Genomic DNA, 16284 nt, shown 5'->3' on the forward strand with positions numbered 1-16284 from the left:
AGCTAGAATCCCATGTCCCTAGACACGTGTGTGAATAGTAAGTACACTGGTAGCTAGAATCCCATGTCCCTAGGCACGTGTGTGAATAGTGAATACCCTGGTAACTCGAATTCCATGTCCCTATGCACGTGTGTGAATAGTAAGTACCCTGGGTAGCTAGAATCACATCTACCTCGGCACGTGTGTGAATAGTAAGTACACTGGGTAGCTAGAATCCAATGTCCCTAGGCACGTGTGTGAATAGTAAGTACACTGGGTAGCTAGAATCCCATGTCCCTAGGCACGTGTGAATAAAAAGTACCCTGGGTCGCTAGAATCACGTCCCTAGGCACGTGTGTGAATAATAAGTACTCTGGGTAGCTAGAATCACATGTCCCTAGACACGTGTGTGAATAGTAAGTACACTGGGTAGCTAGAATCCCATGTCCCTAGGCACGTGTGTGAATAGTAAGTACCCTGGGTAGCTAGAATCCCATGTCCCTAGGCACGTGTGAATAAAAAGTACCCTGGGTCGCTAGAATCACGTCCCTAGGCACGAGAGTGTGAATAGTAAGTACTCTGGGTAGCTAGAATCACATGTCCCTAGACACGTGTGTGAATAGTAAGTACACTGGGTAGCTAGAATCCCATGTCCCTAGGCACGTGTGTGAATAGTGAATACCCTGGTAACTCGAATCCCATGTCCCTATGCACGTGTGTGAATAGTAAGTACACTGGGTAGCTAGAATCACATGTCCCTAGACACGTGTGTGAATAGTAAGTACACTGGGTAGCTAGAATCACATGTCCCTAGGCACGTGTGTGAATAGTAAGTACACTGGGTAGCTAGAATCACATGTCCCTAGGCAGGTGCATGAATAGTAAGTACCCTGGGTAGCTAGAATCACATGTCCCTAGGCACGTGTGTGAATAGTAAGTACCCTGGGTAACTAGAATCACATGTCCCTAGGCACGTGTGTGAACAGTCAGTATACTGGGTAGCTAGAATCACATGTCCCTAGGCACGTGTGTGAATAGTAAGTACCCTGGGTAGCTAGAATCACATGTGCCTAGGCACGTGTGTGAATAGTAAGTACACTGGGTAGCTAGAATCCCATGTCCGTAGGCACGTGTGTGAATAGTAAGTACACTGGGTAGCTAAAATCACGTCCCCAGGCACGTGTGTGAATAGTAAGTACACTAGGTAGCTAGAATCCCATGTCCCTAGGCACGTGTGTGAATAGTAAGTACACTGGGTAGCTAGAATCCCATGCCCCTAGGCACGTGTGTGAATAGTCAGTATACTGGGTAGCTAGAATCACATGTCCCTAGGCACGTATGTGAATAGTGTGTACCCTGGGTAGCTAGAATCACATGTCCCTAGGCACGTGTGTGAATAGTAAGTACCCTGGGTAGCTAGAATCACATGTGCCTAGGCACGTGTGTGAATAGTAAGTACCCTGGGTAACTAGAATCACGTCCCTAGGCACGTGTGTGAATACTAAGTACACTGGGTAGCTAAAATCACATGTCCCCAGGCATGTGTGTGAATAGTAAGTACACTAGGTAGCTAGAATCCCATGTCCATAGGCACGTGTGTGAATAGTAAGTACCCTGGGTAGCTAGAATCCCATGCCCCTAGGAAAGTGTGTGAATAGTAAGTAAACTGGGTAGCTAAAATCACATGTCCCCAGGCATGTGTGTGAATAGTAAGTACACTAGGTAGCTAGAATCCCATGTCCATAGGCACGTGCGTGAATAGTAAGTACACTGGGTAGCTAGAATCCCATGTCCCCAGGCACGTGTGTGAATAGTAAGTACACTGGGTAGCTAAAATCACATGTCCCCAGGCACGTGTGTGAATAGTAAGTACACTGGGTAGCTAGAATCCCATGTCCCCAGGCACGTGTGTGAATAGTAAGTACACTGGGTAGCTAAAATCACATGTCCCCAGGCACGTGTGTGAATAGTAAGTACACTGGGTAGCTAGAATCACATGTCCCTAGGCACGTGTGTGAATACTAAGTACCCTGGGTAGCTGGAATATTTGGGAGGAGCGATGCCGGAACAGCATAAACGGTGAGAGGGGGTGGCCGGGATATGAACGATAGTTAACCCCCCCCCCCCCGCCAATGATTAACTAATAAAAATATGTATCAATTCTATTCTATGGCCCACACACGTTACGTAAAACAATTCGAGGTATCTTCCGTGGGAACACAACTGGAAAACACAGAAGAGTGAGTGTCTTTTTGTTTTCCTGGTACAGATATTGAAGATGGACCGGAACCAAAACGATGAAAATTAAGAGGCAGAGGAGTCGGGCGTGCTTTAGGAAAGATAAACGTGACAATGATGAAAAGTAAACGCACCAAAGTGCCTAAAGAAACAAGTGTTTTTAATCAGCGCGTGCTTCCTGATAGGGGCATATGGTTCACTCAGAAACACGGTCGTTATCGATATATCACCAATTAAGTGCGCAACGATGCGTGGGTAGATGCATGCTTGTAATTCCACGGACACAGAAGAGGAACACATAGACAAGCACATACACAAGTTAATATTGTTCAAGCTGTTAATAAAAGTTAGACAGAAGCTAAATCCAAAAGGGATGAAGCGATGGCAGTTGCGAGTGCACTGCCCATTAACCCACGTGACCCGGGTTCGATTTTCTGCCATGGCTATAACACCAGTGGCTAGTGATATTCTTCCTAGTCGGCCCTGGGCCTTCTGACTTCACCAACTGACACTGGCCCTCCGTGGTCAAACATCAACAAATTAAGATTAAACATCAACAAGCTCCACACGGTCGACGACATGAATCATCCAGCAGTGTATTAAAAAAAAGGGCTAAAACTTCTAACCCTATAAGCGTCAGTCGAGGCCAAAACACTAAAGGGGCCATCCATAAATGACGTCACGCACCTGGGGGGGGTCAGACATTTGTGACGGTGTGTGACGGGGGGGGGTGAGAGATGTGACGTCACATCAAAATGCGCAACTTTAAATAAATATAGAATTGTTATAACAACACTAATTGTTATAACGAAAAACATCAGAGTGCAGCGCCACATTAAATATGCACTACAATGACAATAGTTTAAAGCGATTTGAAGCATGTTTCATTTTCAAAATGGAAATATGGTTTGGGGGGGGGGGGGGCAGAGCTTTGTGACGTCATATTTGAGGGGGGGGTCTGACTTTGTGACGCAGTGTGACGAGGGGGGTCAAAAATCGCGTGACGTCATTTAAGAACGGCCCCAAACTCAATGCTGAAAAGTCCCCCTTTTTATAAGGGGTGTCCAGCAATACATACAATGAACGTTAAACCCATGTATATCCCCTTTTTAAAATTAGATCGATGCCAACATAGATATATTTAATGTTTGTATAGATGGAATTAATAACTTTTCGAAAAACTGTTGTGCCACTTTTCCAGGGAAGCCCAGAACGAGGGTGGCCTCTATTCGTTCATCCGCCACATGCTCAAACCTTTTTTTAGTCAACTCGAGCTGATTGCGATTTGGACAAAAATACTTCACAGCCTGGCTTAAATTCCCATAATTCAGGTCAAAAAAATCTACTCCACAAAACATACCAAAGATTTCATAGATGCGAACCTCTCATTTTAGATTTAACATTTAACTTTGCCTGCAATGTAGTGTTAATCTTTAGCTCGGAATTGGCATTACTTGAGAAATTTGGAAAATCGTATTAACGCCACATGTCGGCCAACTCAAGTTGACCTTCAACTCGAATGAGCACGCCAAAATCGAGGGGGCTGTCCCTGGAAAACGAGGTTTTTCTTAACTCATCCTCTTGTTTGCCACTGCAACACTATTTCAAGACTTCAAAATCACAACTGTTGAGAGCATGCTTTTATTATGCATTTGAAACAAAACCGCATTGACGTCCCGCTGTGCACTGAGCTCACTGCATCCATGCTTTGGTGTACACTGCTCAGTGCTCGCACTTACATAATGCTCAACTTTATTTTAATGCCTAAATTATACCTTTTTTTTGCGTGAACTCAATCCATTGGGGACATTTACATTCAACTGTTTTACATAAGTAAATTTTAGTACTGCTGCTTCATATATAATCAGAGGCTTACGCATGTTATTAAGTGCCTCATTAAATAGCTTATGTTTTGTGGGCATTTATGGTGTGGTTGAAGTTTTAATAGCAAGCATTGATCCGTTATTAAAGTTACAGCATAATAACCAAAGGTACAATGCATCACTTTTCCATCATTTACAGTTCTCTTCGAAACCGATCTCCACCGCTTACTACCCAGCATAATTATTGGCTAATCAAAATGTGTAACACGGGATGTTCTAGGTCGGTGCAATATCTTCTTAATTTACAAGTTTATAAACCGTGTAATATGTGAAGAGAAATCATAACTGTGGTGAAATATAGATCGCAATTGTTAACATGAGTAGGGTCATTTTGAGTTGTCATTACTTGAGAAAGACAAGGCATGCGCTGGCCTACTCTAGTACATTGTCACAAAAAATATCTTCAACAGTCACTGTATATAGCAGCGATTAGCAAACAGGGATGTAAAAGGAACCACATAATATGCTAACAAATTGCAAATGAAGTGCATGATTCAAGCTTAAAAAAACTATTTTGTTTTGCACAACTTAAATTAGGTAAACATTACACTGTTTAACACCTAAACAAATGATATTCTACCATGCTGTCTTTGCCCACAATAAACAATTATAATTGAATGTTTACAGAAATTTGTCATTCTGCTAAGGTCTGCTGACATAAAACAAGGTGTTGCACTTTCAAAATGCTGCTCCATAAACTCCAAACAAGGAAAACTCGTCAAATAATCGATTGACCAACCCCGCAAGATTTAGAAACACCTCGCCTAAATGAGACTTCTCAGCTCACCAATGCTGCTTTCTGGATAACTATTCGTGTCGTACTTATCAAGGTGCGTCTCAAAAGCTGCTTTTGCACCAAATTGTCACCACAACTTTTCGAGGTTGGTGGGGAGGCATCTGCTGCTGATGCTAGACTCCTCAAACATTTATAACCAGTGCTAGAAGAGCTCCGAACTCGACTGCCAAGTCGCCGGAGGAAGCAAGCCGGCCGCATGGGCAAAGACTCTAGAACACATGGTCCAGCTCCGGGGATGGGCGCGACAGGGATCACGGCTGAGCAAGTGGTCCCAGGTTGAGCTCCACGTGGTGTGTGAGCCACACGGGCTCACTGGCGCGCTCCACTTCGCCCTCCACTGGCTTGAGCAGCGTGGGCGCCGGGTTGCGGAAGTCGTGGCGGAGCTTGAAGGCGACGCGCACGTCGCCGCTCTCGAACAGCGGCGTGACGCGCACAAACAGGCCCAGCTTGTTGGCCTTGCGGAACACCACCACGCTGTGGGTCGGGGAGGGTCAGGTGGCCACGCACGATCAAAAGAAAACGCACGTGTGTGTGTGTGGGGAGCGGTAGTGTAGTGGGTAGCGCGCTACGAACCTGGCCACCCGGGTTCGATTCTGGCTCACAGCCAACACCAGTGATGATTATCTGAACCGGTCATGGGCCTCCCCAAAGGTCGACTATGCCTCAAATGAATAACCTGGTGCGGTGTGTAAACATCGCCACTGGCGGAGACAAAGGTGGCCAGGCGTGGTGTTGGCCACCCACCCGCTCGTGTGCCGTGCCGCTTTCGTAGGTGCTGCTCGCTAACAGCACTTTCCTATAACAGCCTGTTCAAGGTATACAAGGGGGATCTTTGTCTTTTTATATATATACTAAAAATTAGATGTTTGAGAAAACAAGGAAACTATTCTGGATGGCTTGGGATATTTCACCCGATACTCTTAGGATCTTAAGCATTTTAAACATGGTCTGCTGTGACTTATGCATAAAGAATTCACATTTATAACATACTGACATGCAGTACAGCGAGGGAAAAAAGTATTTGATCCCCTGCTGATTTTGTACGTTTGCCCACTGACAGAGAAATGATCAGTCTATCATTTTAATGGTAGGTTTATTTGAAGAGTGAGAGACAGAATAACAACAAAAAAATCCAGAAAAAAGCATGTCAAAAATGATATAAATTGATTTGCATTTTAATGAGGGAAATAAGTATTTGACCCCTCTGCAAAACATGACTTAGTACTTGGTGGCAAAACCCTTGTTGGCAATCAGAGGTCAGACGTTTTGTGTAGTTGGCCACCAGGTTTGCACACATCTCAGGAGGGATTTTGTCCCACTCCTCTTTGCAGATCTTCTCCAAGTCATTACGGTTTCAAGGGTGACGTTTGGAAACTCGAACCTTCAGCTCCCTCCACAGATTTTCTATGGGATTATGGTCTGGAGACTGGCTAGGCCACTCCAGGACCTTAATGTGATTCTTCTTGAGCCACTCCTTTGTTGCCTTGGCCGTGTGTTTTGGGTCATTGTCATGCTGGAATACCCATCCACGACCCATGTTCAATGCCCTGGCTGAGGGAAGGAGGTTCTCACCCAAGATTTGACGGTACATGGCCCCGTCCATCGTCCCTTTGATGCGGTGAAGTTGTCCTGTCCCCTTTGCAGAAAAACACCCCCAAAGCATAATGTTTCCACCTCCATGGATGGTGTCCTTGGGGTCATAGGCAACATTCCTCCTCCTCCAAACACGGCGAGTTGAGTTGATGCCATAGAGCTCCATTTTGTTCTCATCTGACCACAACACTTTCACCCAGTTGTCCTCTGAATCATTCAGATGTTCATTGCCAAACTTCAGACGGGCATGTATATGTGCTTTCTTGAGCAGGGGGAACTTGCGGGCGCTGCAGGATTTCAGTCCTTCACGGCGTAGTGTGTTACCAATTGTTTACTTGGTGACTATGGTCCCAGCTGCCTTGAGATCATTGACAAGATCCTCCCGTGTAATTCTGGGCTGATTCCTCACCGTTTTCATGATCATTGCAACTCCACGAGGTGAGATCTTGCATGGAGCCCCAGGCCGAGGGAGATTGACAGTTCTTTTGTGTTTCTTCCATTTGCGAATAATCGCACCAACTGTTGTCACCTTCTCACCAAGCTGCTTGGCAATGGTCTTGTAGCCCATTCCAGCCTTGTGTAGGTCTACAATCTTGTCCCTGACATCCTTGGAGAGCTCTTTGGTCTTGGCCATGGTGGAGAGTTTGGAATCCGATTGATTGCATTTGTGGATAGGTCTTTTATACAGGTAACAAGCTGAGATTAGGAGCACTTCCTTTAAGAGTGTGCTCCTAATCTCAGCTCGTTACCTGTATAAAAGACACCTGGGAGCCAGAAATCTTTCTGATTGAGAGTCGGTGAAATACGTATTTCCCTCATTAAAATGCAAATCAATTTATAACATTTTTGACATGCGATTTTCTGGATTTTTTTGTTGTTATTCTGTCTCTCACTGTTCAAATAAACCTATCATTAAAATTATAGACTGATCATTTCTTTGTCAGTGGGCAAACGTACAAAATTAGCAGGGGATCAAATACTTTTTTTCCCTCACTGTATAGCCCGTAAATGTACACGTGCACATCCACAACACGTGTGCATTTACACAACGCTCGTGTTAAATCATAACGCTCGTGTTAAACCATACGCTCAAATATACATATATATGCACATATACAATGTAGTGATGTGTACACACAAGGTGGAAAGAATGTGAAATACGGTGTGAAAAGGTGGTGTGTTGCAGGGAGAATGTAAAAGACGATTGGAGCGACCAAAGGCAGGAAGTTCAGACCAAAAGAACGATATTGTCTACCAATCAACACAGGTGGTACGCTAACGCAGAGACCAACGATGATGCAACAAGTATCTCAGATATAATGACACAAGCAAGCAATATTCAATCCTTTAGTGGCAGAAAATGAGTAAGTGAATCACATTAAAACCGACTGGCACTGGGCACCTACTCGGGGTCGTCTTTAAAATCCTGCGGGTCGGCGAGGTCATCGTACTCTGCAGCGGCGTCGCGAGGGGACAGCACCAGCTCCCCCTGGGGAAGCGTCGCCTGGAAACGCAAAAGACAGCTCTGTAACCCACCCCCCCACGCCCCGCATGGAAGCTAGCTCGCGCACATCACAGACGGTCGTGAAACGTACACCTATTTGTTTGGACAATTAGTCACGCAATGGCTTATTGATTTCTAAATTAAAATGAAAACTCGTTTTCTCAAGATAAATTCGCTGCATTTGCAACCAAGATTAAAAAAAATTGAGACGCATGTGGTTGGTTCAACAACAACAACAAATTCAGGTTGAATGAAATGTGGCAACCACAATCCATTTTTACACGCAACACAATACCAAAAAAAGCAACCGAGCTAAAATAATGACAATTAATTGGATTGTCCAAGGGGTGAATAATTATATACCCATCAAATAAGGTTGTTACTGTAATAAAACGAAACCAATTTGTTAAATGTAATATAGATCATAATTTCTGGACACATTCAAATGTATAATTAGCCAGCTATGTACATAAATTGCAGATTAGTACCCACACAGCTTATGTATATTTGTAGTGTATGAAAAAATATGTTCTTGTCTTAATACTCACTGAGGACATTATCTTGTCCACATGATAATTCCTGGTTAGGAGGCAATTAACAGACCCCAAACTAAAAAATTCTAAGCACCGAGTCAGCCTAGGCTTACAATAGCACCTACGCCAAGTTGTATTCATCGTGACACAAAGAACTGAATGTGCAACGAATCATTGGCTCGAATTGATACGTATATAAAACAGGTTTCCGTACTAACGCTCTTATGTTGTGTGAACCATTCATGTACAACCGGAGGATGTGACTGCGTTACCAAGCGAACACGAGCAATTCTAACGGACACAGAGTTTTGTTAAGGACGTACCTTGGCGGTGCTGAACAGGTCACACTTGTCCCCCTCGGGGCAGGACAGGAGGGTGACGTGAGTGATGTTCTCCACGGGGTTAGTGAGCGTCAGCAGCACCTGGCTCTCCTGAAATGAAATGACTTAAGGTAAGTAACGCAGTCCACGGTATCATATTTGGAAATATCATCATCGTCCATGATCAATCTGCGATTGGATTAAGGTCTCCCCAAGCCATCGCCATCTCTCAAGATTTTGTGATGCAACATTCTGTCTAGCTCATGCATACAAGCCAATTTCATTACTCTATACACATGGTGGAAGTCCTCTCAGGCATGTTGCTTCCTTTGGCTGCCAATCCATCGTAATTCCATCTGACGATGTATCCTGGCCCAGGCTCACTTGTAAACTCTGTGAAATGCATTGTGCAAGCTACCGTATTGAGTATTTCCAATAATTATGTTCACTTCGTGAGGGCAATACATGCTATTACCCCTTACTATATACACACCCAAGTGATATTTGTCAAATACATAATTGACTGGAAGTATGGAAACCGTGTTTTGCACAGACAATGTTATTACTGTGCAGTGTTAATCGAGCTAAAAAGATACCTTTCCACAGCGCAATTTGGGTAAGGACATGATGCGAACTTCAGGCACGTAGAACCTGCAACAAATAAAGACAATACAAATTAAGTGGGCTCTCGCCTAGTACACACGGCATCTATAAAACAAGACAATGCATTTTATTTGCATATGAGCTGCATTCATTACTCACATGGCCACCAGCTGGATTTTAAACTTGACGGAGGTGGGGTTGAACTCTGGCTTGCTCAGGTTGTGTTCACACTTCTGCAGCGCAAGTATGAGAGAATGCCAAGTGGTTAGTGTGCTCATTTGGCGAGGATAAAACATAATGTGGAGGCAGTAACCACATTTGTACAATGAGAGGTGGTATAACCATATTCTGAAGGCTGAAGACCTCAGCTCTCGTCTTACATTTACTTTTGCCATAGGAGGTGAAAATAAGAAAAAGGGAATCACCCGACAACGGAGGGAGCGCTTGATAAGCAGGTGCTTGTGCCGAGGGTGGAGTTGAGAGGTGCTGTCCTGCTGAAACTCTGGCTGCATCAGACGCTGTGGCAGGGTTGTCACTGCAAGGAAAAGGTCCCTTAAACATTACAGGAAAAAAACAAAGGCTGAACACGTATACTCTTTCGCCCAAATTCTTAAAAAGGAAAAGCAAAACGATGAACAATTGTTTATCAGGTTCTACCACTTCAAGCATTTCCAAAAAAAACTCTGTAGATGAAAATCAAAACTCACAAGAGTCCGTAAACTGGAAATGCATCAATCTTGCTTATTTTGAACAATGTCATCAATTCTTACAGGCTACATGTCCCATAGCCTTCACACTCACCATCCACAAGGTTGAGTGGCGCTGTGTAGTAATCTTCCGGCAAAGGTTCGATTTCCTCCACAGTAACAGCCGCTTCAATTTTTATATCCTTTTGGTCGTCTCCTTCCTTAAGCCTAACCACAAAATATTGTGAGTTAATACGTTCTTTAACAAAAAGTAGAACGCGGAAATTGGCGAGACGTAAGAATCGGGAAAATTGGAATGGGCAGCAGAAAAATGGCTACTTACATGAGCCCAGCTATTCCTGATTGAGGGTTAATGCTTCCTTGTTTTTTCAGCTTTGCCGCCAAGCCATACTTTTCCTATAGAAAAAAAAATCGAATTAGTGGTAAATAACAAAAGTTCAAGACTTAACACTTTAATAAAAATGTATTTGAAAGCATGTTTCTGTAAAGCATTATATCGAGGTGTTTATGGTGCGGGTTGTTAAGATTCCATTGCCACATGCGATGTGTATCAAAGTGCCAAAATGTTATTAAAATGTTAGGGGTTAAGCAGCACTTGAGTCCATGCAATAGTCTAAAGACTTGGTAAGAAATAATGAGATATTAGTAAAGAGACACTTGTGTTAAACTTGGTACTCACCACACTGTGCATAGAATGCATCTGCAAGTCCCATGTGCATAAAAAAGGGAATTTTGTTTGAAATGCTGGAGCCCACCATTGCTTACAGTACGGCCTTTTTACCCATGTGAGGCACACATCAAACAAACCTAAATAAAATACATGAGGTTTGCAACAAGTATTTACGTGATAAACATGCAAGATTTATACACTATCTCTCGTACTGTATAATTGCACTCACAATTTAATTGCACTCACAATATATACTTGTTTATTGTACAATTATATTTTGTAAAATACACCAAATTAGGTATATGCATTTAGTTGCCTATGTAAACAGGGCATGCGTGGGTCTACATGACATGCCCACTGATAATAATTTAGCAGTTGGAAAAGTTGACAAATGAATCAGATGGGATACACAGACAGTATACAACCATATTTCACTTCCAATGCCACATTACCTGGGTTAAAATCGATGACTTTGTGCAGGGAGGTAAAGTAAAACAAGTCTTGCTACATCAACACAATATAAATGGTTAACCCCATTAAAGGCTTTATTACAATATAATTTTGAGCTGGCAATGGTGGCACACATCTGTAATTTAGCACTTTGGAGGCAAGGTTCAGTGTATGATGTAGCTTTGTGAAACTGTCATAGCTGATGGGCTGTGAGATGGCCAGGATATGGCAGTAACAGCAATTGAGCTCATGAACATCTATGTGTGGACTTGAACCCTACCCATCATCTAACCCAGTTTTCTACCATGTAGAAACCACAATTAAAGATGAATTGTCCAAACATCCCACTGTATAACTGTTCTGAAAAAAAGGCAACAGACAGTAAGGTTTTCCTGGAAGAATACACGATCATCACACACAGCCTATTGCACACCTACCATATATTTATAAGCTTGCATATTAACTCACAGAGAAAGCAAGGGGAAGATAGTTGCGGCGTCGCACCAACTTCTTGCGGTCTCTCTCCAGCTTCTCCTTCTGAGCCAAATGTCGGTAATACTCCAGCAGCTTGTTAATCTGGTGGGGAAATAAACAACCTCAAATATGCAATAAAAGAAAATAAATACATGTTCATCTGCCGTTACATGCAACTGTGCTCCAAGTGTTTGGTGGGATTTATACCACTGCACATTTCTGTCAACAAATTAAATATTAGAGATATGATACTTTACCCTTGGTGCGTGAGGGTTTTCTGGTTCCTGCCAACCTCCGCTTGCTGTAAACGGACAAAGAATGGTGAGACAGGCTTAAGAGTTTTAACGTACAAATAAGTAAATTTTTTCAAGATTTTTGTTTCTAAAATCAATAGGATAAAGTACATAAAGATTTAGGTATAATTTCAAAACTTTTATGCTTCTCACAAAAGTACCTTGTTTTTAAATAAATGCATTTATGACACGGCATGAGAAAAAAGATACGTAATAAATGTCATTTAGCCAAAAGAGGTGTCATTTATGCCACACCGACAGCAGTGGAATGTGAACAATTCGGCTTTGAAAAATTGTTGGTAACGTAACGTCCATGAATTAAAATATGATATTTTAATTGAAGGATGATTGCAAAAAATCCACGCTTCTCAGGGATAAGCAATCACTGCTGCCCCCTCGTGACGCAAACAGCCATTGCATGCAGTAAGTCTTGGTAGTTAAATTAGATTTTAAAAAATAACTAAACAGCCAAGAAGGCCGCACCTAAGAATCCCCCTCATTGATGTCAAGTAATAAAAATAAATGTATTTTTAAGAACTGAAACTCATACTCTTTGGGTACAAAACAAAATAACCCTGCGGGAAGTATAATTCGAAACTAAGGTTAATTCCATTTCCTGTAGGCGTGACAAAGTCTACATTTTGACATCAATGCATGCATTAATCACTTGTTTTACTATTGGTAAAATGAAAATGACTGGTCAACATTTAAAAAAACGCATGCGCACTTGCGGCTGTCAATTCCAAAATTCAGTCAATGATAAAGGAGAAATAAGCTACACTTAAAATATTCCATCAAATTACAGCCACCCCTAATTAAAAAAAAAACGTGATGTGAAAACAATGCATGAGTAAAAAAAAAATGCCAGTGGGCTCTAAGAAAAATTTCCATTTTGAATTTTTTTTTCCAGAGGTAAATGAGGGCAGGTACATCTCCACACACCAACAGCCTTGTCCGGCATGGCAGCATCGCGCGAGGTCCAGTGGCAGAAGCCACACGCCAGGTAGTAAGCTTTCTTGCTGACCATCTTTCCCGGATCATCCGCGTTGGGCACGGGAATGTTGGTGGCACGTGTGGACAGCGTGTGCGAGCAGCACGGGCAGTCTGAGCAGTTGGCGCACCTAGAAAATGGTGAAAACCGGGAATCACAGTTGTTCGTCGAAGTTGGACGTTTCTTGGGACATTTAATGTTAATATACAGCTTTAACGCGACAGATTGTTGCGATTACAAGACATTCAGATCAGACGCCGAGTTAATTACACACAAGTAATTTCAAACGCAAGAAAACCATGTGTTGCAGCACCTGTTCTTTTTTAGCTTGGCTTCAGCTGAAGGCATGTTTTCCAAACAGCTCGGACAATAATGAGAGTCCACCTATAGAAAGCAACAAAACGACAAACACAAACACTTTTTTGTACAATATTCTAACAAAATGACCCATTGCTTTCTGTCGAAATTAAATTACCATACGAGACTGCACATTGTGGCATAAATAACAATGTCTCATTTTATATGTAAGCTTTTACGACCAATATTCTGATTTACAACTAGATGATTTTAGGTTAGATCATGTATGTATAATGCCAATTTTCAGCTATACCCTCTGCCACCCAACAGAGCCAACCAACTCAAGTTGTCATGTGGGCAAATATGTGAATTGATTAGAATTTTTGTAAAAACCGGAATGTTGAAACGCAAGCAATCTTTTGTTAGTTTACATTTACTACATTTATACAATTCTATACAATTCCACAAAGAACGTGGTAAAGGTTTAACCTTTTGTGAAAATGATAATGCAAATACTACCCTTCCAGACAATAGCGTAAACGTCAATGCTGTAAATGGTGTGTCAATTACATCAAATCATTTTATTCAATACATGGTGGGACATGTCATCTATCTATGCTTCACTGAGTGTTACAACTCTTATCAGGAGTACGCAGATTCCACACTTTTGAGCACATAATAGTCTGTAAAAAAACACAATCACGAAAGGCTGTCAAAAGGCAGTTGTAGAGCATTTCCCATCTGTGCCACGGTTTCCCAAGAACTAGCGGCAGAGAATTAGGTGAATTAATGTGCAAATAAGAAACTACAAAGATCCCCCGTATAGCCTTAACAGACTGTTGGGACAAGTGCTGTTATCGAGTTCCTATGAAGGCCAGCACGGCACACGAGGGGGTGGGTGGCCAGCAGCACCACGTCCGGCCACCTTTGTCTCCCCTGTTGTTGTGGAGTGACTCATGCAGCCAGCTATGGCTCTAGGGTTTGGTGTTACATGTTATTTATGTAGTTTATTGTTAAAAATTCGGTCACAGTCCCAATGATCACTGTTACATTGTATTTATGGCTTTTATTTTGGGGATTTCGAAAACGTTTTTTGGTTTGGACATGTTCTTGTTTATTGTAGTACGGAGTTAGACTGATGGCCTTAATCTTAGTTGTCTTGTGGTTGTTGTTGTTTGACTTGCATCCCACTGGGATTTTTATCACACAGCGTTGGTGTACGGTGCTATTTCAGGAATATTTTGATGTTTTTTCTGGATTTTCTGTTTGCGCAGTCACATAGTCACTTTAACATGTTTTCTTGTTCATGTTTTAAGAGCCTAATGGCTCACAGGGCTATACTAAATAAATGGAACCAAATGGAACTATGTTTACACACCACACCAGGTACTCATTTGAGGCTGAGTCGACCTCAAGGAGGCCCAGGACCGGTTCAGATAATCGTCACCGGTGTTGGCCGTGAGCAGGAATCGAACTCGGGTCGCCGGGTTCGTAGCGCAGCGTAGCGCTAACCGCTGCACCACCGCTCCCCACATGAGAGAATACGAGCACTGAATGACGTTCACGACTGGGCCTGTCACGACACTCTTACGACATGGCATAGGATACACAAAGAGTAGTCGATTCATCCGTACATTTCCCCGTCTGCCCTGTAGAATAAATCTGCAGTTTGTGAACAAAAAGAGAACGGATATTTAAAAGTAAACCGATCCACTTTTCCAAGCCTCGAGATGCGAACGTGTGAGAATCGCTGAGGCGCGCGCGTTCTAAAACCACATTACATTGTATCGTCTAACAACGCATGCTATTGCTGTCACCGCCAAATCGTAATATGTAACCACTCAGTTACAATACAAACTACGTATCACTAGAGTAGTACACTAACATCAATTAAAATACAAATAAACGACCCCGGTGGGCGTCACCGGTATCGCCTAGCGCAGTCCGCGGGCCGGGAGGCGCCTTATCCGGTAGGACCTTGTAGGCCGAATAGGGCGGGGGGGGAGGGGAGTCGGGAATGTAAACAATGATGACAACGGCTGCGAGTCCTCGGCTTACCTCGTGGGAGACGCATTCCAGCGACCTGAGCTCGTAGCAGTGGCGGCAGAAGTAGAGCTGCGAGAGCGGCGCCCTGATCCTCTTCACGCCGTCCACCAGGTACACGACTAGCTCGGGCTGCAGCAGGGACGCCATCTTCTGCGAGCGTGACAACGTCACCGCGCAACGGAATCGCGGTGGCGTCGCCACGTTCGGGGATTGGTGTCGTCATCACGCTTGGGGAGAGATGACGTCACCACGCTCGGGGGGGGGGAGGAGACGGTGACGCCACCACGCTCGGGGAGAAGTGACGTCAACACGCTCGGGGAGAGGTGATGTCACCACGCTCGGGGTGGGGGGGAGTAACGCCGCCACTGTCTGGGAGATGTGACATCACCACGTACTGGGAGAGGTGACGTCACCACGCTCGTAGAGAGTTGTGATGTCACAATGCTCGGGGGGAGGCGACGTCACCAGGCTTGGAGAGAGGCCCGGCTGAATCTTGGATAACTGAATGGATTTCAGAAGAACTCGCAAACAAAGACCTTGTGAAAGACCCAAAGCAGAAAGTTCCCTCTGGGTTTTGATCTTCCACGAAGCTCGCGGTCCACCCTAAACAGCATCCACCGCACAAGCCGTGGCAGCAGATGCGAATACCTGATGCACAAAAAATGGAAAATGAAAAACTCCCCAGTAGTGGTGCGTCTGTGGTCATCCAGAGCTAAGGCCGTAACAACGCGCAACGACACCAGTGCCATCCGACACCATAAACACGGAAGGAGACATCGCAGCGACGATACACCACTAACTACTCCGCTGTCTCGTGAAGCGGTTATCTTGGGCTTGACCACCTGAATGCGAAATCGTAGCTGATGCTCTGGATCTACATCGGCAGCCATACGAAAAGCGAGCAAGC

General features: G+C 43.7%; 1 protein-coding gene across 2 annotated transcripts; it reads right to left on the reverse strand.

The window, feature by feature from the left end:
• Positions 1-3842: 3842 nt before the first annotated feature.
• On the reverse strand, positions 3843-15566 carry DCTN4 (dynactin subunit 4). 2 transcript variants are annotated; one of them, XM_032949934.2, is made up of 14 exons: positions 15390-15566; positions 13348-13418; positions 12986-13164; positions 12008-12051; positions 11745-11852; positions 10836-10856; positions 10479-10552; positions 10251-10363; positions 9875-9984; positions 9609-9682; positions 9443-9497; positions 8850-8957; positions 7896-7993; positions 3843-5370 (listed from the first exon to the last, which is right to left on the reverse strand). In XM_032949934.2, exons 1-14 carry the CDS (start codon positions 15522-15524, stop codon positions 5148-5150), a joined length of 1413 nt encoding a protein of 470 aa, XP_032805825.1. In that variant the 5' UTR covers positions 15525-15566; the 3' UTR covers positions 3843-5147. The 2 variants fall into 2 exon arrangements, with proteins under 2 accessions (XP_032805825.1, XP_032805826.1); XM_032949935.2 differs by lacking the exon at positions 10836-10856.
• Between the last annotated feature and the right edge of the window lie 718 nt (positions 15567-16284).

This window comes from Petromyzon marinus, chromosome 8, assembly GCF_048934315.1.
Source record: "Petromyzon marinus isolate PM22_M1 ecotype Great Lakes invasive population chromosome 8, UKy_Petmar_22M1.pri1.0, whole genome shotgun sequence".
In the NCBI taxonomy this organism is placed as follows: Eukaryota; Metazoa; Chordata; class Hyperoartia; order Petromyzontiformes; family Petromyzontidae; genus Petromyzon; species Petromyzon marinus.

Coding starts and splice junctions, on each gene's coding strand:
- DCTN4 (XM_032949934.2), bottom strand. CDS start 15,524: ATGGCGTCCCTGCTGCAGCCCGAGCTAGTCGTGTACCTGGTGGACGGC. Junction 13,165..13,347: donor GCCAAGCTAAAAAAGAACAG/GTGCTGCAACAC, acceptor ACCATTTTCTAG/GTGCGCCAACTGCTCAGACT. Junction 12,052..12,985: donor CATGCCGGACAAGGCTGTTG/GTGTGTGGAGAT, acceptor GTCCGTTTACAG/CAAGCGGAGGTTGGCAGGAA.